At 35.7% G+C, this 24,900-nt stretch overlaps 1 protein-coding gene across 2 annotated transcripts in view; it reads left to right on the top strand.

The window, feature by feature from the left end:
• The window catches only part of ALG3 (asparagine-linked glycosylation 3), a 178,727-nt gene that overhangs the window by 40,006 nt on the left and 113,821 nt on the right, over window positions 1-24,900 (top strand). For both annotated transcript variants that reach the window (XM_089806855.1, XM_089806856.1), the window contains exons 5-6: window positions 15,305-15,462; window positions 15,549-15,615. In XM_089806855.1, the coding sequence (XP_089662981.1) occupies window positions 15,305-15,462; window positions 15,549-15,615 (225 nt within the window). The remainder of the gene's footprint in view (window positions 1-15,304; window positions 15,463-15,548; window positions 15,616-24,900) is intronic.

Raw genomic sequence — 24,900 nt, 5'->3', positions numbered from 1 at the left:
ACTATTCAGTGACGTCTTAGCCTCTAGTCGAGCCTTGAAACAAAAATTGGCAAGCTGTCTCAAATCGCCATTTTTCTGCTCTTTTTTGCTTCCATAGCTACCAACTAGGGTTTTCTTCAAAAACCCTACTTTTTGAGTTCAAATTTTTTTTTTGGATTCCAAATTCTTGGTGGGTTTTTCAAGAACTCAACTCGATTGTCATCCATTTTTAAATGGGTGCCTCAATTTTGGTGCCAACAGATCCAGAAACCGAGAACATATTCTTTTTGGGTTTTTCCAGCTCTCCTATGGGTCATCCTTCAAATTTTTCGAGTCTTCCATTTTTTTGCCTCAAAGAATGTGCCTAACAGGTTTTCATGTTATTTCATTGAAAAATGTGCCATGGTGTCTTTGACAAACATGCTAGAGCACAACTCAAAATTCAATGGTCAAAATTATGGCACTTGGTTGCAACGGATATCGTAATTTTTGAATATCGGAATACCGATCAACTTGTTCTGGGTGTTACGAAGCATTCGACTGCTCCTGGTACTGATCAGGATACTTGGGATTTGAATAATCGAGAGGCGGTGATGCTTCTCAAATTATCTGTGGCTGATGATCAACTGTCTCAGAGTCCATCCAGCAAGACAACTGTCGAGATATGGACACATCTCAAAGGTCTTCATGAAACTTCTAACAAAATAAGAGCTTTCTTCTTGAAAAACACACTATATTTTATTATCATGGATGAGCCAACCTTGCTCTAGGCACACCTGAATAGGATTCAGGAAAGCCGTGATCAGTTGGATGCCATTGGTCGCAAGATGGAGGAAGAGGATATTTTGGTTATCACTCTTCGGAGTTTATCAAAGTCCTATGAGCATTTTATCATGACTCTCAACATCACGTTTTTTGGTGTTAATCTGAAGTTCATTGAGCTTTGCACACTTTTGCTTCAGCAAGATCGGTGAAAACAACAGTTCAGTAGCAGTTCTATCTCCACGTCCATAGAGCAAGCCTTTGCTGCTAAATCCTCTTAGAAGGATAAAGGCAAGTTTTAGCAGTCGTCTCTGCGAAAGTCTTCTACTCCAACATGATGGGTCTCGAAAGAACATTCAATGCAACTATTGCCACAAATTTGGGCACATAAAGGTTGAATGTTGGAAATGCTTAGTTGCACAATCTAAGCATTCAAGTTCGCAGCCCAAAGCGAACAATGCAAAGCACATTGAGCAGATGGAATCTACCTTTTACGCTTTCATGGCTAAACGACTTGCGAATCATGTCAAGTCATCTGCCTAGTACATTGATTCAGGTGCCTCTCGTCACTTCACTCACCGCAAAGACTAGTTTACTGACTACTAGACTTATTCCGATTCTGTTATTTTTAGTGGTGGAGAAGAGTACATTGTTGTGGGCAAAGAAAACATGCAGATTTAGCTTGTTGGGAGGAATCTCATTTTCCTCGATGTGCACTACATTTGAGGGATGGAACTAAATCTACTCTTAGTCAGTCAGTTACTTCGACATTCTCCACACTTGGATGTCACCTTCAGTTTACATCAATGCACCATCATTGATTAGGTGACTCAGTGTACTATTGCAGTGGGTCTTGAGGATCATGGTCTTTTCTAACTTACTAATTCTGGTGATTCTTGGGACTTACCTGTTAGTGCTCGACGATCTTCTTTTAGCACACTTTGGCATCAACGATATGGGCACTTAAATGTGCATTATCTCTCATAGCTTGCTCGGGATGAGCTTGTTCTTGGATTGCCGGAGATTCAAACTCAATAGCTTGGAGTTTGTGATGCACGCTAGGCTGGGAAGCAACATCGTACACCTTTCACAAATGGCGATTCCTGGCGAGCTTCTCAGGTACTTCATCTTGTTCATGTTGATATCTGCGGCTCTATGGCCACTCTTTCTGTTCTTGGGTCTAGGTATTTTCTGTTGTTTGTTGATGATTTGAGTAGAAAAATGTGGGTGTATTTCCTTAAAAAGAGATTAGATGGATTTCTTGTATTTCAGAAGTTTAAACCTTTAGTTGAAAAAGAGTCTGGGAAATCTATTATTACTCTTAGATCAGACAGGGGGGGAGGGGATTTTGTTTTAATGATTTCTCTAGCTTCTTGGATCCTCATGGCATCAAACCCTAGTTAACAACACCCCACACACCACAACAAAACAATTTAGTTGAACGTCAGAACAAAACAATCACCGAAATGGCTCGATCCATGCTCGAACACAGACATGTTCTGAAGAAGTTTTGGGCAGAAGTAGGGAGCACTATAGTTTATCTTTTGAACTGGTCACCCACAGTGGCGGTCAAAGGTAAAACTCCGGAAGAGGCTTGGTCAGGTAGCAAGCCCAAAATTAGTCACTTGAAGGTTTTTGGCTCCCTTGCTTTTGTTTGGATCCCTAATGCGTTACAAACCAAGAGTCAAAAACTCATGCTTATTGGATATAGTAGTCTTCACAAAGCCTACCACTTGATCGACACTGAGACATCTCGTCTCATCTACAGTCGTGATGTAGTCTTTGATGAGCATTGAGAACCTTTCATGCTTGTTTCTCCTGTTCTTGATCCAACAGACCAGCCTATGAAGGCTCACGATTTTGGAGTTAGGCTTCCATTAGGTCCACTTGATAGGAGGGCTCCAGTAGCTCCAGTTATGCCAGTGATCCCTGTATAGACACCTCTAGCTTCTCCTGTAGGGTCACCTTGGTTTGTAAATGCTTCACTTGAGTTTGATCCAGATTCTTTTGATGAGGAACCTGATCACTAAGCATCTCATGATACTAATGTTGGTCGTTTACTTCTTCGGCCTAAGTGGTGGGCTAAGACACTTGCTGATCTTCATGATGATGAGCTCATTGATGGGAGAACTACTCGGAAAAAGAGAAAACCTACAGATTCTGCTAACTTTGCTCTCATGGCCAACATTCACAGTGTGTTTGAACCTCAAACATATTCCGAGGCTAAAGTAATTCCAAAGTGAGAACAGGCCATGACATCTGAACACCAGAGTCTGCTGAAGAATAACACTTGGGTCCTTTTTGATCTTCCACCAAGGAAGAAACCCATTGGCTGCAAATGGGTTTATAAAATCAAATACAAATTTGATGGTACTTTGGATAAGTACAAAGCTTGTTTAGTTGCAAAGGGCTTTTCTCAGTGTCACGGCATTGAATACGAGGAGACCTTTGCTCCTACTGCAAAGATGAGCACTATCAAATTAGTCCTAGCCATGGCAGCTCAGTTTAGCTGGAAGGTCCATCAGATGGACGTCAAGAGTGCTTTCTTGAATGGTGATCTCCATGAAGAAGTCTACATAACACAGCCTCCTGGTTTCAAGGTTCATGGTAAAGACCAATAGGTTCTCAGATTGGTAAAAACTCTTTATGGCTTGAAGCAAGCCCCTTGGGCATGGTACATAAAAATTGATAAGTACCTCAATGATCAAGGCTTCCAAAGAAGTTCTTTAGACTCAAATTAGTACATCAAGGCTATTGATAGTGACATCATCCTTTTGGTTATTTATGTGGATGATTTGATCGTCGTTGGCAATTCGACATCTTTGGTTCAGTAAATCAAACAAAATTTATGCCAATCTTTTGACATGACTGATCTTGGGCTAATGCATTATTGCCTAGGTGTTGAAATTTGGTAACAATCTTCTTGTACATTCATCTCTTAGTCCAAATATGCCAAGGCTCTGTTAAACAAATTTTGTATGCAGGATTTCATGCCTCCATGGAGAAAGGTCTCAAGTTATCGGCCAAGTCTGATTCTCCTTCTGTTGATGATACTACATACAGGCAACTAGTAGGCAGCCTCATCTACCTCTTTGCTACTAGACCTGACATCAACTTCGCAGTCACCTACATCTCACACTTTATGACAGCTCCTAAGGTTGATCATTGGATGGCACCAAAGCGTGTGCTTCGTTATGTGAAGGGTGTTACAAGCTAGAGTTGCCATCGCACCAAAAGATCAACCTGTCAATGCCCGATACAACCACTAGATTTATAGAACAGAGGAGGCGGTTAAGCCATGTCACGAATCTCGAAGGGGAACGTTGGCAATTAGTCCAACAATCCCCCGCTTAGTGTTACCTGAAGAGAGTTGGATCTATGACCAAGCTCTGATACCACTTGTTACAAGCTAGAGTTGCTGTTGCACCAAAGATCGACCTGTCAATGCTCGATACAACCACTAGACTTATAGAACACAGTAGGCGGTTAAGCCATGTTAGGAATCTTGAAGGGGAACATTGGCAGGTAGTCGAATAAAGGGCACTTCAGATTATGGACTTTTGTACTCTTGAAGTTCTAATCCTTGAGTCAATGGGTTCACAAATTTAGATTGGGTAGGCTTTGTTGATGATAAAAAGTCAACTTTTGGATATGTGTTCAGTTTGGGATCCGGTGGAGCCACATGGACTAGTAAGAAGCAACAGGAAATTTCATTCTCCTCTACAAAGGCTGAATACAGAGGGGCTGTTAAGGTAGGATGTGAAGCTATTTGGCTTTGTCGGATGCTTGGGGATATGCAGATGTCGCCAGCATGACTGACTACTCTATTTGTTGATAACGAAGGCGTTATCAAGTTAGCCTGAAATCCAGTCTTCCATGAACGAACTGAGCATGTGGATGTTCACTGTCACTACATATGACAACTAGTTGAAGACGAGACAATAGATTTGCAGTATGTTCCTACCACACATAAGACTGCAGACATTCTCACCAAGCCTCTTGGTCCTGATAAGTTTGTCAAATTTAGAGGATAGCTTGGTGTTGTAGATTAACCATTAAAAGAGGGTATTACGATAATAGATAATCGTCTATTATTAGTTAATGGTAATCTATTGTAAATATTAGAATGTTGCTAATATTTAGTTAGCTTTAGTTAGCTGTAGCTTTTTTAACTTTCTTTCAGCTAGAATAGAATGTTTCTATTCTTTATGATCGTTTCATAAGGAAACATCATTTTATTCTTTTGTATATATAGACCTCTCAGTCTCTGTTAATAAGAAACAAGTATTTACCAATTACTTCGTAATAGGTATATATAGATAAAACTGTAATTCCAATGCCACAATGGAACACAATGGATAGTTCAATTCTATGACTGCAATATATATTTGGTAGTTCGAAACTGGCTCTCTGATTTAGCAAAATGAAATATGCACATTACCTTGTGAGCTCTCTTTGATAGACAATGTGATGTTTGCTGCAATTATAGGATGTTCATTTGGCTGAAAATGTTGTCTCTGATGTTCCATTATAGACTATAGAATCTTCTGTTTTGGAGCCGTCTTTGATATATCAAATATGTATATGCACTTTGTTGTGTGTTGTCTCTGATCTACAGTTATAACCCTAGCACTTGATGAAGGTTGTGCTAGCAATTGTTATGCTCTGCTCGAGTGGAATCCACAAAGGGAGTTTGGTTTATAAAATCAATTCAATCATGCTTTGGATAGCCGATTGGCTTGGAATAAATACATGCCGAAGAGGCACGATGAACGGATGCCAAACTTCATTATCATTAGCCTCCGATTGTTAATGGTTGACAAATCAATTGCATGGATTATCATTAGCCACCATTTGCTACTTATAAACAAATACGATTGCATTGATAATTGTCTTTTATTGCAATTAAAACATAACGACCAAGTATCGATGGTAAATGCATATAACCATCACCGAGAATTATCATTTGCTCATGGTGCTAACTATGGTTTTATCATTACATGCACCTTTGCATGATGATTATTCTCCCATATAGAGAGGCGACCATCATTCTTTGCTGAATGTACTCCACTTGATAATATTTGTTTCCCATATAGAAACAGTTCTTAATTGCTTGGGTTAAATCGCTAATCATATCGTTCTCAGTATCATACTGTTCTCTCATGTACATTTACACAAATCAATCTATTGGTCTTCTTCGATTCTACCAATCATGTCTTTGAGCCATCATCGATTTTCTCAATGATGTCAGTTAGATACGGGTTCGTCACTTTGCCGGAGTTGATCTTATCAAACTTTGATGAAAATAAGATCCAACTATAGTTTTGTTTATATTATGGTATCCTGAATTGCTAAATCTGTCTATCACTTCCTTACATATTTGATTTGCTGTTTGATACCTTCGGGTTATATGTTAACCTTCAATCACTATTGGTTATATCGGCTTAATTTGTATTTTAATATCTGTGTTTTGATGTCTTCATAATTACAGGTTTAAATCTTTAATTTAAGCTTGTATAATCAATTATAGTTTGAACAGAATGGGGATATTAGAGAAATGCACTTTTTACATTCATTTGATTTAGTTTCAATCTATCTGGGCAGCTAAAGAAAATACTATTCTAATGGTCTTTATTTTTGCTGTGGGAGCAAATGTTTCCTCATAGTCAATCCCTTCTTTTTGGGCGACCCTTGGCTACAATCTAGCCTTGTATTTATCTGCACTACCATCTGCTTTAGACTTAGTTTTGAATTTCTATTTATAAATCAATTGCTTTCTTACCAAGTGATAGATCAACAAGCTGTCAAGTGTTGTCTCTCATCAAAGATTGATACTTTACATCCCTAGCCCCTTTTTAGGGCTCTGACTCTAGTGCTTCTTGAAAAATAGACAACTCAAAATATTCCTCATTGCAAGCCATGCTGTGATTCATTGAACTTGAAGTGGAAGTGTCTAGAACTTCAACTAGTTTTGCATTTGGTGGTACTAGTATACCACTTTCAGTTATGGTTTTGTGACATTGGTGGGTTATAATCTTTTTTTTGATAGGGCTATAGCCAATGATTTTCATTGAACAGTTTAAAATCTTACAACTTTGTTCAATGTGGGCATCGGGAGGAAAGAAAAGAGTAAACAAAACCTTTCGCATAGCCCAAAACTTATAAAAGTTTAGATTGTTAAAAAATCACAATTCGCGCTCCAAACAATGCAGATAATTGACCATCAGTATTACCATAATTTTTCTCATCCACGTTGAATATAAGAGCACTATCTAAAGTAGTTGATGATGTGAGAAGAGAACTCACATCATTCTTCTCATGAAAAATTACATCTCTACTAATGTAAGTTTTCTTTGTTGGAATCCATAAGGCGATATGCTTTGGATGCATTACTATGTCCAATAAAATTATGTTGCCTTGATTTTTCATCTAGATTTTTTGTAATTATTATTTAGGAATATGCATATAGGTAGTGCAACCAAACACAAAAAAAATAGAGGCAAAAGGCTTTATCCATGTCCATACTTCATTTGGTGTAATCCCATCAAGGTCTTTGGTTAGTGCACGATTGAAAAGATCAGCGGCCATGCAAAAAACTTGAACACAGTATGCATGTTGTACTTGAGAATCTTTCAACATACTTCAGATCATGTGCACAATGCAGTTTCTCTATTCAACAACTCCATTTTTCTAAGGTGTGCATGCTTGATGCCAAATTCCATTTGCTCTCAGGTATGTGGAGAATTCTGTGTTGGTGTATTCTCCCCTTGGTTTGGCCGGAGGACACAAATACAATGATTTGTATCTCTCCACAAAAGAGTAGGAAACTCCTTAAAGTAGGAGAAGGCCTCACTTTATTGTTCAAGCAATATACCCACATTTTTTTGAGTGTAATCATCAACAAAAAGCTGAAAATACTTGTATCCATTATGACTAGGCATCATTGGACTGCAAAGATTGTTATGCGCCAGTTGCAAAGGTTGGCTTGCACAATGCTCACTTGGATAGGCGCTCTATGTTGTTTTCTAGCAATATAGCTAGAACAAGCAACACTTGACTTCTCAAGTGATGGAAGACCTTTGAGCATTCTTTGCTTGCAAAATTTTGGCAACTAGTGCTCAAATGACCAAACTTACGACACCAAAGCATAAAAAGATCATTCTGCTTAATCACTAAGTCTTGATTATTATCAATTGTATCAAGCCTAAACATTTTACCATTCTTAGAGGCATGTGCAACAATCTTGGGATGTTTAGACTTATCACATATGACACATCTTTTAATCCTAGTTTTTATTAAATTCTATTTTCAATTTGTGATCAAGGAACTAATTAACATATAGGAGATTTTTGGTAAGTCTTGGTACATGTATTAGTAAGCTGGCAATGATGTACACCAAACGTTGAAGAGATGTCACCAATACCTTTCATGTCATGAGCTTCATCATTTCCAAGAGGGACTATACCGTGATGATGTTTCAATGTGTAAAACCACTCCTTATGTCTAGTCATGTGCTTTGTAGCACTTGAGTCCATGTAACATGTAGAAGGTTATTGTGAGCCATCTCCTAAAGTGTGAGATGAAAGAACATGTTCCTCATCTGGAGAGACTTCTGCTTCAGTAACATTGCTTTTTAGTTTTTATTTTTCCTACTCCAATCGTGGTTTGCCACTTCAAAATGGCTTCTTTTGATGTGACTTGTTGGATGATCCTTTGTTGAAGTAGTTGTATCCATAGCTTGCAAATGCGGACTTGGAGAGTACGTGGGAAGCCCAAAATTTTCAACTCTAGAAAATACTCGACATATACTCGACAAAAACTCGAGGAAAACTTGACAACTCAGAAAGTACTAAAATCTAAAATTTCTTAAATAAACATATATGTTTTTGTAGAATACAATTACAAAATGTATTAAATTAGTAATTGACATTTCAATTTTCAATAGAGAAAATGTGTAGTTTTATAGCACTAAAATGATGTGAAAAATGCATCTAATCTAATGTTTTTCTTGCATCAACATTTTTACCTACTTTTTTTACATCTATAAATATGTGAGTTGAACTTTGGAGTACTCGAAGAGTTTGCAAACTACGGTTGTACCAACAATATTTTCACATTATGTCTAACTCTTTCAGACATCAGACACTCCTACGATTTGGATGAATTACCAAATTTGGGAGGTCTATTGAACTGCTTCATAAGCTTAGTGCTTTTATGATGCACAGTCATGGCATTATCCTCCTCACCATGACCATGACTAATATACCGGTTTGAATGAGATCTCGTAGCTTCTCAAAAGTGGGTGTTGCCTCAATGACATTCAAAGTTGTCACAAAGACTTTATTATTTAGAAGGTAATGCCCATAGATCAATAGGCACCGATAATGCATCATCAGTTGTTATTCCTAGTGCTTGTAGGGAAGCTGTGAACTCAGCAATCCTTTGGGAATGGGTTTGAACTGTTCTCCATTCTTCATATTAAAGCCATGTAGTTGACTTTGGAGGATTTGATATTGATTCTTTGCCTGATACATCAACTTGAGCTTGTCCCATGTATTTTTGGCTATCAACGAGTCACGTATAAGGGGCTAATCTTCATCAGGGACACTTAACAAAATGGCTAATTTTTCCCTTCTATTGACTTGTTCAAATTGCTTTTGTTCATTAACAATTGTCTTGTGTTGTGTTGTTCCATTCACCACATCATGAACTTCCTCCTCGAGTTGAGGTTTGATTTTGGTTTTCCAATTTTGTATTAAAGAAGGAAGAAAAATTAACACCCCGTTTGAAGAGTTTCAAATTACATAATTTTGTATAAAATATAGGCTGCTAATTTTTATTTTTATTTTGTTTTACGGACTTCCTATATTTAATAATATGCTTGCAGCTGAAAACAAAGGGCCCACCACTACGAATTCTTAACTTGAAGAAGAAACCCTAAAATGGTGAAATTCACACCAATATATGGTAGTTGATGAGTTGTGTGTAGGTGTAAATGAATGCGATCAAAGCAAGCATAATAATCATAGATAGAGGGCTGATTATGAAGAAGCCCCACTTGTGACCAAGACATGAGTGACTCTTATCTTACGCCTGATCCATTGCAATCGTGCAAAGGCAGAGTAAGGCGTGGGAAACCAATGTGACGTCATGACAAATCAACCAATTGTATTAGTAAACAAAATTCTTGAACCATTCAAATAAGGCATTTTCCTCCAAGTTAGATTTTGAAACCACCAAACTTAGAAGATAGAGGGCCATCTATGCTAGGAATCCTACGAACCTTGCCTGCTCGACGCTGGGATGTCTAATCGGTTGTGGCCAACTTGATAGGATTAATCAATTTGATTTAGATCCTCTGCACTTTTGGCTTCACAAAACCAAGACCTGTACACCTGATCTTGGACAACAAAACTTGGATCCAAGAGGTTTTATAGCGAATAGATATAACGTAAAGACAATCTCCTTAAATGGCAAGATTCTAAGGAAAACTTCTGGATTGCGAATGGTGAATATTAATCTTCTTATTTTGATTACTTTAGTAGAGTTGTGAATTGCTGAAAGAAAATTTGAAAATTAATTACTAAAACGAATAAATATCAAACCCTTCAAAGAAAAAGATTAGAAAATTGCCAGCATATATATAGATTGAGAAATATGAATGGTTTTAATGATCAGTGCCGAAATTTAAATGGCCAATAGAGGCAAAAGTATACGTTCTCACATACAACTTTATGATATTAGGTATATTGTATCTATAAACAATTCAGCTATCATGATGCATCAAATTGTTTCGTTTTATGCGTATTTAAACCAGTCTATGATGTTTTAACCCTTGTATGGACAAAATAGATACAAATAAAGAAAACAATAATATTTCACAATATTTGTATTTGTCAGAATTAAATAGCAGCGAATAATTTGATCTACTTATCCTGATAATAAATTGTAAATAGATAAAGAATAAAAAATGATCACAAAGGACGAACTATATAATATTTAACTCTAGAGCAAATAAAATTCTTACTGAGTATACTGCAGAAAATTTCATGTTGAAGACATCCGAATGTTGATGCTCCACTCAACACAGTTTCTTACAGTATTTGAAATGTATGCTCAATAGTCTCAACATCCAGGAGCTTAGTTCAACTTCAGTCCTTTTCAGAAGAGAAATTTAATAATATATATGGTTCAGAAATGTCAAGAGCCTTTTGAAAGTATATTCAATGGCGCTTCTGTCTGCTTTTTCATCACATATTTATAAATGGCTGAAGGGTGTCGGTTATATTTCCAAACCTTGCACCTCTTCATTAAAACTAATCAATATTTATGATTTGAATTACATTGAATACTAATCAATGGTTAATCTTTTCTATGGCTTACAAAGTCAGAAACCATTTCCTTCACTCCCGTGGGCGCCTTTTCAAACTTTAGATTTCCTCATCCTTCTGCGTATATCCTGAGAGTGGCCTTTGGTGGTTTGAGACTGATTTAATACAGTCATTCCTCTTTCGCAAATGCTCCAAGTCTTTAACAGCATCACAAATGAACTCCTATCGCATAAGCAAGCTCCCATAAACGCATCACAGACCTGCATCAAACACATAAGATTAATAATGAATAAGACAGGTCCATTGTTCATGCGATTCTGGAGAGTAGTTCCTCTGAGATTTTAATCGTAGTGTCAGGCAACAAAAAACGTGTAGGATGTGAAACTCTTCAATGAAGACGAAATCTGGCACATGTTTCATGCTATTTGTGACACAAAATTAATCTTCTACCATCGGGTCCTCCTCGTATTTGACCTGTGGTTAATTCAATTGATCGATGCTTATCTTTTGTTGATGTTCAATCTTCATCTCTTTATGTTTGTAACCTGCCATCTTTGTCCTTTCCAGAACATCATTATCGTTATTTCATCCTTTTATCGCTATCGGATTGCTGAAGTCACTGCACTTTATCTCTATAGATGTTATGATGTATATACACCCAACAATATCGTCTTTCCCTACCTTCAAAATATCCGAGGCTGTAGAGTTGAATATCACAGGTAATGCTTTCGAACGAAGACTGATAAGATTGGTATATTCACACATCAATAATCTGAAACATGTTTCTAACTTTTACGGCACATGGTAGCTCTGGATACGCACAGGGTATTTGATTGTTTTAGGTATCTAACAGCGTATATTCCAATCAATTTTTGCCTTGACTTATTCAAATTTCTGAATATCACCATCGCACCTGGAGATGTGTATATCGTTGATTTTTATTTCATTCCTTACTCCTTTGTTGTGAATCATCAATACTTGTTTCTGTACGTGCATATACTCATTGCAGTCGTCAATGCTGCTTCAGATTAATCGTTGATGAAACAATGGCACTTAATCTGCACATCTGAAGCATGTGTGGCAACAACAATGAATTACAAAATTCCTACTGCAATAATCACTGTCCCAACCAAGTGAAGGACAGACTTTTCGTGAACAATAGAATTTTCAAATATAATGTTCATTGTAGAATTTAATGAGATAAAGATTGTTGCTCAAATTCATCTGATTGACCTCTGCAATTTGCCATCCTTTATGTAAAGGTAATGAGATTCACTAATCATCTTGCAGAATGGAGTTCATAAACAACTACACAAATGACAAATCGCAGAAATGCACACACGCGCCCAATTCATTATCCATCGTATGATTTTTCTGTCACAGTGTACTTTATCTGTATATCAAACTGCAGACGATTTCTTTCCAGCCAATTTTAAAAAATTTATAATTTTATTGCTTGTTGGTAATCTTGAATAAGGTCACACCATTCAAGGGTTCTTTACAACTCTTGTTTTGTTTTGATAACAATGTAGTAACGGTCTTGTTCACACATTCTTATTAAACATCAATGATAATACTTTGTCAAGTTTCCAACATCATAAAGGGAGGCCCTAAATTTTGCGGAAATTATGGCTCCATCAGGGGGTATTCGGGTGCGCAACGCACCCGCACCGGGTGCATACATGCACCAGGTGCTTATGGGTTTTTGACTTGGGTGCGCTACTGGTAAAAAACTTGAACATGTAGGTACTGCTTTGAAATAAAAGTGGATTAATAGGTATGATGAGGCTTTTGGACATTATGAATGTTTATGTCTCCAGTTCTTTTCCATGTTGACTCTTGCACCTTTCCCAGTCAGATCTGGAGTTCTTGTTTGCTGAGTAGGAGATTTTTGGCTTGAATCCTAGAGATTTTGGCAACATTGAGGACTTATTTGGAAGTTGATTTGTGCCTGATCTTCCTAGAGCTTGCCAGTTGACTTAAAAGCCTTAAAATCTGGCACTGACTTGTACTGCCGCTGTCGGTGATCATATACCTCTTTTGGAGTAGTTGTATCAGATCAAGTTTTGAGGGATTTTGGGATTGCTGAAGTTATCCACGACATTGTGATTTTAATAGAAGGAAATGCTTCAAGAGATAAATAAAAAAATGCACCAAACCTGAACGAGAAAACCAACAATAGGTAGTTTGTTCTTTTTTGTGCTTATATAAAATTAAATAGATAATATTTCGATGTTAACATAAATCCCATGTAACAATGAACTGGGTGATATCATGCAAACTTTTATCAATCTTACAATCAGCCGCACTTTCTGTTGCCTCTTCTAAACCCCCTCTTTTTTACTGACAGATTAAGCTCATCTAATTCAGTTGAGCCAGAACTTTCAACTGCTGCCTCAATTATTTTTCTTTCTTATTTTTTTGCTTTTGATAACCATTGAAATGCTTGGAATAAGTCATTCTGCTGCATAAATAGTACCAATTCAAGCAATCAAAATGGTGATTTCCCTGTATAGTTGCAAGTTTTGATAAAACGATAATATTGTAAGGTGCTCTTGTGACATGTTATAATGAACTCCTTTTTCTAAGCTTGAATGGATTTCTCCAGATAGTGATTTCCTTGATCACTCATCAATTGCCATGGATATTGAAACTTAGTTATGATATTATCATAGTGGAAGTTTTCAGCAGCATGAACAGTGCAGTTCGTTGTTGCTGCAACATCGACCCATTTACAAAGTAATCAGTGCTTGTGTATCTAGTTGGATTACAGAAGTACAATTACTTCTCAGGATTAAAATCACTTGTCTCTGCATCTTCATTAATTGAGTTTCTCCTAGTGAAAAGAGGCTCATTATATTAAGAGGGGTGTTTGACAATCTAAATTTAAGGAGCCCAATGAGTGAAATTGTTTTAGTGTATGCTACTTTTGTTCTTCTGTTTTCCAGTTTGTTCTGGTAAGATTTATGGTTGAACTTGAGAATACTGTGGAGTGGGGATGTGGAAAATGTTTTCCAACAAGGCCTTGGTTGTATTTGATATGAACTAAAAAATAGCATAATTGAAGTTCTGCAGAGAGAACAGATGTGACCAACAAGGAAAGCAGAGTGCGATGACCATTTATATTTATGCTGTACACTCCTTTGATATCCACAAGCATTTACAGCATTCTGTAAACTACAAAGATAACTTCTAGATTTGTCTATTGTCACACAAACACAAGGGATGTGTTCCCATCTTCTAGCATACATCTTTTGTTACCACATTGTCTTCCTGATTTAGGCCCTCACCTTATTTTTAAACCTTGGTTCTCTTGTGTCTCTCCCCTTATAGAATATGCCAAAGCTTCAATGAGGCAAGAAAGTCACTAAACGTTAATCCATCAAATAGATCCTTATCCTTGGTTGGTCTGCTAGCTCTCAGTCTGGTACAACTTTTCAGGCTGTGAAGAAGATCTTACTATAGAAACGGATTTTATAATTTGTTATTTAAGTAAATTCCCAGTAGATGGATAACTTGTTAATTTGTCAAGTGAGACCTACTGAGGATGAATGTTTATGTAATCTTTAACATTAAACTGATTAAAGACACTGAGATAAATACTTCTGTAGCATTATGCATTAATAGATACACCATTCCTAGATCTGTTTCTCACACCAAGAAATATTAGAATATAAACAAGCTAATATAGCCTGAAATTACATTCTGAACTCTGTGAAATCTGGTTAAGTCTTGGTGGTCTTTTGGAATTTTTTTTGAGCCATCTAACAACAAAGATAAGCTTCGCTGAACAAAGAGATGTCAGAAGGGACATGAAATTTCCTATCTAGAGTAGCAAATCACTCATAGTTTGCTTTGTAAAATTCTGTTACCTATCTAGAGTAGCAAATCACTCGTAGAAGATGAAATGAAATATATTCTCTAATCAGGATCTGGTTCATTGTTTGCTTTGTAAATTTCCTATCTAGAGCAGCAAATCCTTTTTTTTCTCTATCTAGAATTGAGGGCTAGTAGTTTGTAAATTTGGTTCAAAAGATTTAAAAGTTGAACTAGGATATTTTGATTTGGTGGAGTGTAATTGGATGATACATCTCTGGTGGGCTGTATTTAGTTTATTCAATTTCTAAAGCATTTTTTTGCTAATAATTTTTTTACCAAGTGGAAACTCTATTATTTATGCTAGAATAATTGGACACTGAATTTTTAAAATTTTTTTTGGAACATATATGCAGCTTCCATGGTGGGCTCTCTTCTTACTTTGTTTGTCAAAAAGAGTTCATTCAATTTTTGTTTTACGACTCTTCAATGATTGCGTAGCTGTGACTCTTGTTCACTCTGCAATTGCCTTGCTTCTGTACAAGCATTGGTATCTTGGCTTGATTATGTTTAGGTATGTGGGATGGATTCATTTACAGAAGAGATTAAAGTATTTATCTGTTCAATTTGAAATCTCATTATTATATATTGTATTTCTAGTGGAGCAGTTTCAGTGAAGATGAACGTGCTTCTCTATGCACCTCCTTTGTTATTACTAATGCTGAAGGTAACTCAATAGATATGAATATGTATGAATATTTGTATATTAGAGTAGCATTATGTTAATACCTTTGTATGTATTGTGAAAATAGTCTCAGTGCATTCTTTCTATATTGAATATCTCTTTATATTTAAAGCAGTTTAATTCACCATAATTATTCTTTCCAAAATAATTGCAAATGAGACTTGTAAAGTTTATTACAGATTTCTCTGACAATGCTGAAGAATATATGTTTATTATTTTAGGTACAATCTCTGGAAATGAAGGATCTGATGTGCTCCACAATATGTATATTTCAATGCAAGTATGAGATAAAAGTTCCTTCCAATTTGATGTCTGTACTACCTCCGATCTGCTCACATTAATCAATTTCGATGTTTGCAATATCGGGCGGCATACAATATGTATACAAAGGTGGTCGGGTGTATGGGTGAATGGGAATGTCTCCAAATGGAGACATGACCATTCACTGATACACCTTATCTGTGGTATGGTCACATCCGTTGATTAGTCATAACAAAAACTAATGATTTCAGGACTTAACTAAGTCCAAAGCAATCGATAATGACCAGAATAATTACGATCATTACTGAGATCATTCTCAGATATAAACACAGTAATTATATGCACAGTTGGTTCTGAATGCTGCGATCACCATGAAAAATGCAGATTATATTCATGCATATATACATATCGATATTCAAATCATATCGAGATGTATAGATACATGAGTATATTCTCATATGATCAGAGTTATTTGTTTGAACCAAAGCTACATGTTTCAACACTCCCTCTTAGCCAGGGAAGACAAAGTGCATATGCATTCTTCTCATTATAAGAAGTAATATCCTCCAGATATTTTAAGAAAATCAAGTCTCATGATATTCTTTCAATTTTGTGTGTACACAAATATCAAGTCTTATGATATCCTCCATGGTATATCCATAGATATTAAGTCACATAATATCCACCATGAGTTAAACATATTGATCTTCAATAGATATCAAGTCACATGATATCCATCAATATGCTCTTTCAACTATAATGATTTTCAAGAATATCAAGTCACATGACATTCATCATAATAGTAATCTAATAATTTAAAGTCGTCACCTTATATTATTAGAGTCAACATTTCAATATAAAAGATTGTCTCCTTTTAATACTGAACATAGGGTAGGTCCATGAGTCATAGAGTCACACATATGACAAAAGAGTTTACACTTTAAACATCTTTATTAAATAAAACAAATTTACAAGGTTTAAGACTCAATCTCGTTAACTTACATTTCAACCAAGCCAAATTTCTTTTTGAAATGATCAACCTTCACTTTAGAAAGTGCCTTGGTAAGAATGTCAGCTGTTTGATCACCTGCATTGTATATTCCAATTGAATAGCCCTTCTTTCCACCAAGTCTTTTACATAGTGGAAAGGAATTTCTATATGCTTGGATCTGTCATGAAATACCGGATTCACGGATAACTTGATACAACTTTGGTTATCGCAGTGAATAGTGGTAGGTTTCATAGGCTCACCAAACGAATTAGAAAGCAACTTCTGAAGCCACACTGCTTCTCCAGCTCCATTGTTGCTGCAATATACTCTGCATTAATAGAACTTTGAGCAACAGAAGTGTGCTTTCTGCAGATCCAAGAAATCACAGTTGATCCTAAGCTAAAACATCCTAATGTGCTTTTCCGGTCTTTCACACTTCTGGCCCAATCAGAATCAGTATATCCATATAACTCCAAGTTGGTAGTGTCATACTTAAGTTCATACCCAATAGTACCTTGGAGATACCTTAACATATACTTCAAAGCAACAAGATGAATCTCACGAGGTTCACACATGAATCGACTCAATGCATTCACAGCATAGCAGATGTTAGGCCGAGTATTTACAAGATACATTAGGGACCCAATTATCTTTCTGTATAAAGTAGGATCAACTAGTTTGGATTCAACACTTGCTTCTTTTAGCTTGTGTAAGTTGGTTTCCATAGGTGTAGACATAGGTCGATAGTCCCACATTCCAAATCTTTTCAAAATATCAACAATATACTTCTTTTGGTGTAGAAAGATATTCAAAAACTTCTAACGAACTTCCAATCCAAGAAAATAATGAAGAATTCTGAAGTCCTTCGTTTCAAATGCAGAAGCTAATTTTTTTTTTTATGTTGATTAATGAGATGTTCTTCCCTTGTAATTAGAAGGTCATCAACATAAAGAATTAGAATTAGCATATCACCTCTAGTTACCTTGAAGTAAAGATTTGGATCAGCCACATTCTTGGTGAATCCAAGACTCAAAAGGTATTTGTCAATCCTTTCATACCAAGCTCGGGGAGCCTGTTTGAGTCCATATAGAGCCTTCTTCAATTTACATACATGAGAGGCAACATCATGTGTCACAAACCCTTCTGGTTGTTCTAGGTATACTTCTTCCTCGATTTTTCCATTAAGAAAAGCAATTTTTACATCCATTTGATGGATTTTCCAACCTTTGGCTGCTGCAATGGGTATTACAGCTCTAACAAAGGTGTACTTGGCAACTGGTGCAAAAGTTTTTTCAAAGTCGATTCCTTCCTTTTGAGAAAAACCTCTAACCACAAAACGAGCTTTATGTTTTTCAATGATGCCATCTTTAACATACTTAACATTGAAGAGCCATTTTGAAGACCACAAATTTTCCCTTAGGTCTAGGAACTATGTACCAAACATCATTTTTTAGTATAGACTGATATTCTTCCACCATGGCATCTTTCCAAGCTTGATGTTTAAGTGCTTCAGAAGTACTTGAAGGTTCAAGGTTTGGACTCTCATACATGAAAGCATTGTAGGTCAATTTTCTAGGTCTCTTGCTTTCTCAAAAAGTTCCTGAAGGTGCTGCAAATCCACCTCCTTGTATATTTTTTCTTGCCCAAAGTGGTCTTTTAGAATGATCAAGACTCTCTTCTTGAGTCTTAGGATGGATCTCAATTTCATTTGAAGTCTCTTTAGGGTAATCCCTCTGAATCTCAGGAGCAAGAGCCTCTTCTTGAGATTCATCAAATGTATCTAATTCATCAAAAGTCTTGGCTCTTCTGAAAGCAATGTCTTCCTCAAAAATGACATCTCTGCTTAGTTCTATTTGTTTTTGTCCAGGTATGCAGATTCTGTATCCTTTCTTCTGGAAGGTTCTAACTTTGTCCTCTTTTCCTTAGGTACATGAACATACACAAGACATCCAAATATCTTTAAGTCATTGATGTCAGGTTTTTTTCTAGAAAATGCTTCTTTAGGGGACTTATTGTCCAAATATGAGTGTGGACATGTATTCTGAATATAGACTGCTGTGTTAGATGCTTCAACCTAGAAAGACATACTCAAGTTCTGATAAAAAATCATAGCCCTAGCAGCTTCTACAATAGTTCTGTTCTTCCTTTCAGCAACTCCATTTTGTTGAGGATTGTAGGGGACTGTGAACTCCCTCTTAATCCCAGTGAGTTTGCAGAACTCTTTAAATATTTCCGAAGTATACTCTTTCCCATTATCTGTTTTCAAAACTTTAATGTTCTTGCCAGAGGAGTTCTTAGTGATTGTTTTGAATTCTTTAAATTAGAGAGAATCTCTTCAGATTCTTTGCACTTAAGGAAGTATATCCATGTCTTCCTTGAAAAATCATCAACAAATATCACATAGTACAAGAACCCTCTTATAGAGGGCATAGACATGGGTCCACATAGATCAGAATGTACTAGTTCCAACACATCTTTAGTTTTGCTCAAACTATGAGGAAATGGGTTTTTAGTGTTTTCCCCTAGGGCACAACCTTTACATGATTCATTGTGAATATAGCTTAATTTGGGCATTCCGGTTACTAACTTCTCCATTGATGTTAGGGCACGGAAGTTGATATGGCTTAATCTTCTATGCCATATTTCATTTGAATTTGAGGTCTCATGTACAAGTGCAAGGTTTGTCTTAGTGCATAGCTCATATAAAAGTCCTTGTTGTACTCCTATTGTTAGAGCCTTCTTTATGGTTAACTTATTAGGCCAGCTAGTACTTTGCCTCTTATAAATGCAATTCTATAACCATTATCTTTAAGTGCAGATATAGATATTAAATTCCCCTTAATACCTGGTACATAAAGAACTCCAGCTTTTAATTTTATGGTGTAGGTCTCAATTCCTTTTGTGAAATGTGCAGAATCATCACCAATTGTGACTTCTTAATTTGTTTCTATTTGCATGCTTTCTAGGTTATCCTGATATCGAGTGATGTTTCTTGAAGATCTGCTATCAACTATCCATGTATTAGATTGGTTGAAATCTAGATGGACAATGCTGAATAGAAGGCATATTTCTCAGATTCATGTCCTTCATTTGATTTATCAGATTTTGCAAAAGATGCTTGAGATTTAGCTTGATCAGGACGATTTATTGTAATGTCCAAATAGATCACATCTAAAACATTGAATTTCGGACACATCTTTCTTCTGTTTAGATTGTCCTTTTCCATGAAAGTTTCTTTTCCTTTTGTTCTTCTTCTTCTTTCCCTTCTTATGAGAGTTTATATTAAGAACTTGAACGTCTTCATCTGAGGTTTTGTGTTTTCCCTTAATCATTAATCTTGATTCTTCTTGAAGACAATCTGATCTTAAGTGATCTAGTTTTAGGATTTTAGACCTAATACTTATACCTTGTACAAAAGATTCCTAGGAGTTTGGAAGTCCTCCTAATGCTATTAAGGATAATTCTTGATTGTCAATCTCATAACCAAGTGTAGATAATTGGTCTCTCAAATATGTGATTCTCATAAAGAAAGCATTTATGGTTTCTCCTTTATTCATGCTAACATTATTCATTTTCCTTTTAAGAGCAAGTTTTTTGCCTGTATTATTGATTGTGAATGAATTTTCAAGAGCTCGAAACATACGATATACTGTTGTATGTTTTGCCACAATAGGTACTATGTGGTCTCGAACAACATCCACAATTCTCTTCATGGCCTTTTCATTTTTCTCTATCCATTCTAATTTCTTAGGATCATCTTTAGGTTCCTTTTTGTCCTCTCTTACAAAAGATTCCAAATTTGTTTTCTTTTAGCAACATTATTATCCAAAGTTTCGAAGATTCAAAGTTCTCAACACTTGCAAGGTGATGTTCGAATCTCAATACGTTTGTCATCTTTGTAGAGAGAATAGACTGTTAATTTAAAGTGAAATCTGATCCTTATAAACTTAATGCGATCTCTCCTTAGCCTTGCTTTGATACCATGTAAAGTTTATTACAGATTTCTCTGACAGTGCTGAAGAATATATGTTTATTATTTTAGGTACAATCTTTGCAAATGAAGGATCTGATGTGCTCCACAATATGTATATTTCAATGCAAATATGAGATAAAAGTTCTTTCCAATTTGATGGCTGTACTACGTCTGATTTTCTCGCATTAATCAATTTCGATGCTTGCAATATTGGTCGGCATACAATATGTATACAAAGGTGGTCAGGTGTATGGGTGAATGGGCATGTCTCCAAATGGAGATATGACCATTCACTGATACACCCGATCGGCGGTATGGTCACACCCGTTGATTAGTTATAACGAAAACTAGTCAAGATTTAACTAAGTCCAAAGCAATCGATAATGACCAGACTAATTATGATCATTACTGAGATCATTCTTAGATATAAACACAATAATTATATGCACAGTCGATTCTGAATGCTGCGATCACCATGAAAAATGCAGATTATATTCATGCATATATACATATTGATATTCAAATCATATTGACATGTATATATACATGAGTACATTCTCATATGATCAAAGCTATTTGTTTGAACTGAAGCTACGTGTTTCAATAAGACTTCTTTGACCGTTACTACAAGAGGTTTTGGGTTCATGATGATTATGTTGATTTTGTTTGCTTGGGACCACTTTTTTGAATGTGTCTTGCTTCTTATTGAAATAAATTGCAAAAGTATTCAAAAATTGATTCCATGGCTAAAGAGGAAAGATCAAGTTGATTATTGTCGTTAGTGATAAAATTGTTGGAAGGGCCTTGGAATTCACCTCTTAAGAATAATACAAATCAATCTTAGAGGTTTGAATTTATTTACTAAAATTATTAATTGACAATAAAGATAATTAAAACTATCATGAAATTCATTCATAGATGTATAATTATTATACTTTAGGTCTTCTCGTTAATCTTGAATATGATGTTTTAAAGCTTCATTAGCATTTTTATACACATTTTAAAGGCTCTCAAATGTTGAAGTACATGAAATTATATGAACACCATCTTATAAGTGTAGAGTACAATTACAATGCAATAGAATATAAAAAGGGATGAGAGAGGTGGCAAAAACGACCAATAGAAGAGTCCACCGCTATAGCCTAAACTAGGCAAATATAACTCTCATGGAAGATGCCAACAACTTGCACCCATTCACTAACTCACTTTTTTAAGATTATAGGAATCGGATATAGCATCCCCTATAGGCTATAAACTATAGTGCGCTTGGTAAACTTTTTAAAGTAATTGGTGGTGGTGGCACGCCATGTCTTCTTGGTCACATGGGCTAGGAGGACATTGGACCTCATGACCTTATGCTTTACCATAGGAAGCCCTCGCCAATTGAACCAGATCCCCCTAAACCCCCTAATACTCATTTTATTAATCCTAAGAAAGCTTAATTAGAAGTGTAGGAAATTCCTAGAAATAGGAAAAATAATTAACCAACTAGGAAATAAAATCCTAAACTAACATCTTTGACTCTTTTTCCTTTTACAAACTCAACTAGTGATACATGATACTCAGTACAGGAGGAAGCGTCATCTACTAATGGTTTACGTTTTCGGCTAGAAAGAAAGCTAATTGATATGTTAGGACCTGATGGTATCAACATTTGGTCTAAATGGACCAACTTTATTGTATAGTTTTGGTTGATTATAGATTCATGGTCTTAATTGACCATTGGCAACAATTGTTTGTTAATTTTGTCATCAAGAAGTGTTTGCCTTGTTGCTGCTTGCATGATTTTCAAATGTATTCTTGATAATCTTTTTGGGGCTACCTCAATTCAAGTATTGCTTCATTTTTGATGAATGGTCTGAGTTATTCATTACAATCGTTACATTCTCTTTATTCATCTTGACTACAAATTATATTCTTGTGTCAATATTTTTTAATGTAATATGTTGAGCATTTGTAATGTTGATTTTTGCTTGCTTAGCATATTTTTGCAGAGTGGCACATTTTTTGTGATGTCTTCTGCAAGAATATTCAGTTAATGATAAGTCGCCTTATCTATGTTCATCTATGCTTAGAATAATATGTTTCACTGGTCTCTTATCTTTGGACAATGTCTAAAGTTACGCTTCTTTAAACAATTTAATCTTAAGGGCATCTAGATATTTTGCTTGAAGTAATAATGACATTCTTGTGACATGCTCCACAATTGTGATTCCCAGATAGGATAAGGTACATCTTAATTTAGCCATCCTAGTTTGGTACCGATTTTTTCGCATTCTCTTTTCAAGTTCTATCTCATCGTGATGATGGATCATGGCGTGTCATCTTGAATGTCTAAGTTGCTTGGTTGGGTTCAAGTTCAGGTTCAAAGAATTGGTTTCCTAGTACATCAAAATCTCTGAATGGGGATTGGGTTCGTTAGTATATAAACATGTGGAAATTTTATGTGTGTGTGTGTGTGTGTACGTATATAATTTACACACACACACACATATGTATGCAACCTAGAAGCATGAATTAAGATTAGTATGCCAGATAGTATCATAAAAAATGACAAAAACACTATAAACTTGTAATCATAGCATCATATCAACATCAATATATTAAAATATGAATATTGAGCGCAATTATCATTGTTTTGACTTTCAACAATTCGATTTGTATACTTTCAATCATCTAATGATTATCTAAATCTTCATCATCTTCTTTTTCTTCTTTATCAAATTCATTAGTTGATTCACAAACATGCCAATAACATTTTTGCAAACCCGACCCCATCCAAGAACCAGTTCGAGCCTTGTCTGAGCCAGGGTTCCAGGCAGGCAAACCAGACTTCATAGCTAAATGCTAATGCTTATAAAAATGTTACACAGTCAAATCCAGAAATCAATGCATATTGATATCATGGACTGTGGAAAATTCATCATGTTAAAAGTTCCATCTCATGCAGACATCATCATTAATGAGCAAACAATCATTACAACAACTCTTAAAATCTTGACAGTATAAGTAATATAATAATTATTACTCAGTATTTAAAACGATATCATACAAAATGATGTCAGTAAGGTAGTTTTATCTTCAAGTTACCATTACTAGGATATTATTTGATTGTTTTTGGTCAAGGCCCTACCTTCATTCCTTTCCAGTAAAACTAGATATTCTAATTTGTTGAGACAACTGCTCATTATTGATTTCAATTTATTATTTCTACATTTAATTGTTTGCAGGTTTTAGTTTTTCAGATTTGTTTTAATCACTCTTAGTAAATAGGATTTGATCCTTATTGGTGAGTTACCTTGTTCTTTAACATGAAAAGGGCAATCTTTAACAAACAGTGGGAAAAAGCATCCAACCAGCAGCTGCAAAGGTGAAGATAGATTATCCTTTGAATGAATGGAGGTACATAAAATAACAACCAAACAATAGCTTCATGAGATCCATTACCCAACAAACTCTAAAATTAGGTTGCAAGGAGTGCTACCTTTCAGTTGTCCAGAAGTGTAAAATCCTGCAATTATTTTTGGCCTTCTTTTCATTTTTCCAAATGGACAATTTGTCGGACAGTTTGCATGCTAGATTTGAATAATATTTGATCTGTAACTGCAAAGTTTTCAGTTTATAACATTAATCCTTAAAAATAAGACTAATGAAACTGCTGGTGACAGTGATATTATAATTTCTGGCTGTAATAAACAATTGCAACAGTGAGATGAGTCATTTACAATATGTAGTGTCCCCTTTTTGTCTGGCCTAGAAATATAATTAAATAATTAAAATAATGTCATAAAATAATTACTTTCCCTGTCCAAAAGCGACCTCCTTTTATGTCAATGAGAAAATATAGGAGGGCCAGTTTTATTATTTCCCAAGATAAAGTGAAGAATTAAAAAAAGGGAAATATGAAAATAGAGGGATGTTTATAAGGTTATAAAAGAGCATTCGTGGTTGTTGAGTTGAATTTGATCCATCTTAGCCTCTTGAGGACACAAACCCTCTTGGGAAGATTAGTTTCTAGGATGAGAGATTCCTACCTAGCTAG

Source organism: Cupressus sempervirens, chromosome 10 (genome assembly GCF_028749045.1).
Source record: "Cupressus sempervirens isolate cs-2001-9-10 chromosome 10, ASM2874904v1, whole genome shotgun sequence".
NCBI lineage: Eukaryota > Viridiplantae > Streptophyta > Pinopsida > Cupressales > Cupressaceae > Cupressus > Cupressus sempervirens.
This window is presented reverse-complemented; position numbering and strand designations above follow the sequence as displayed.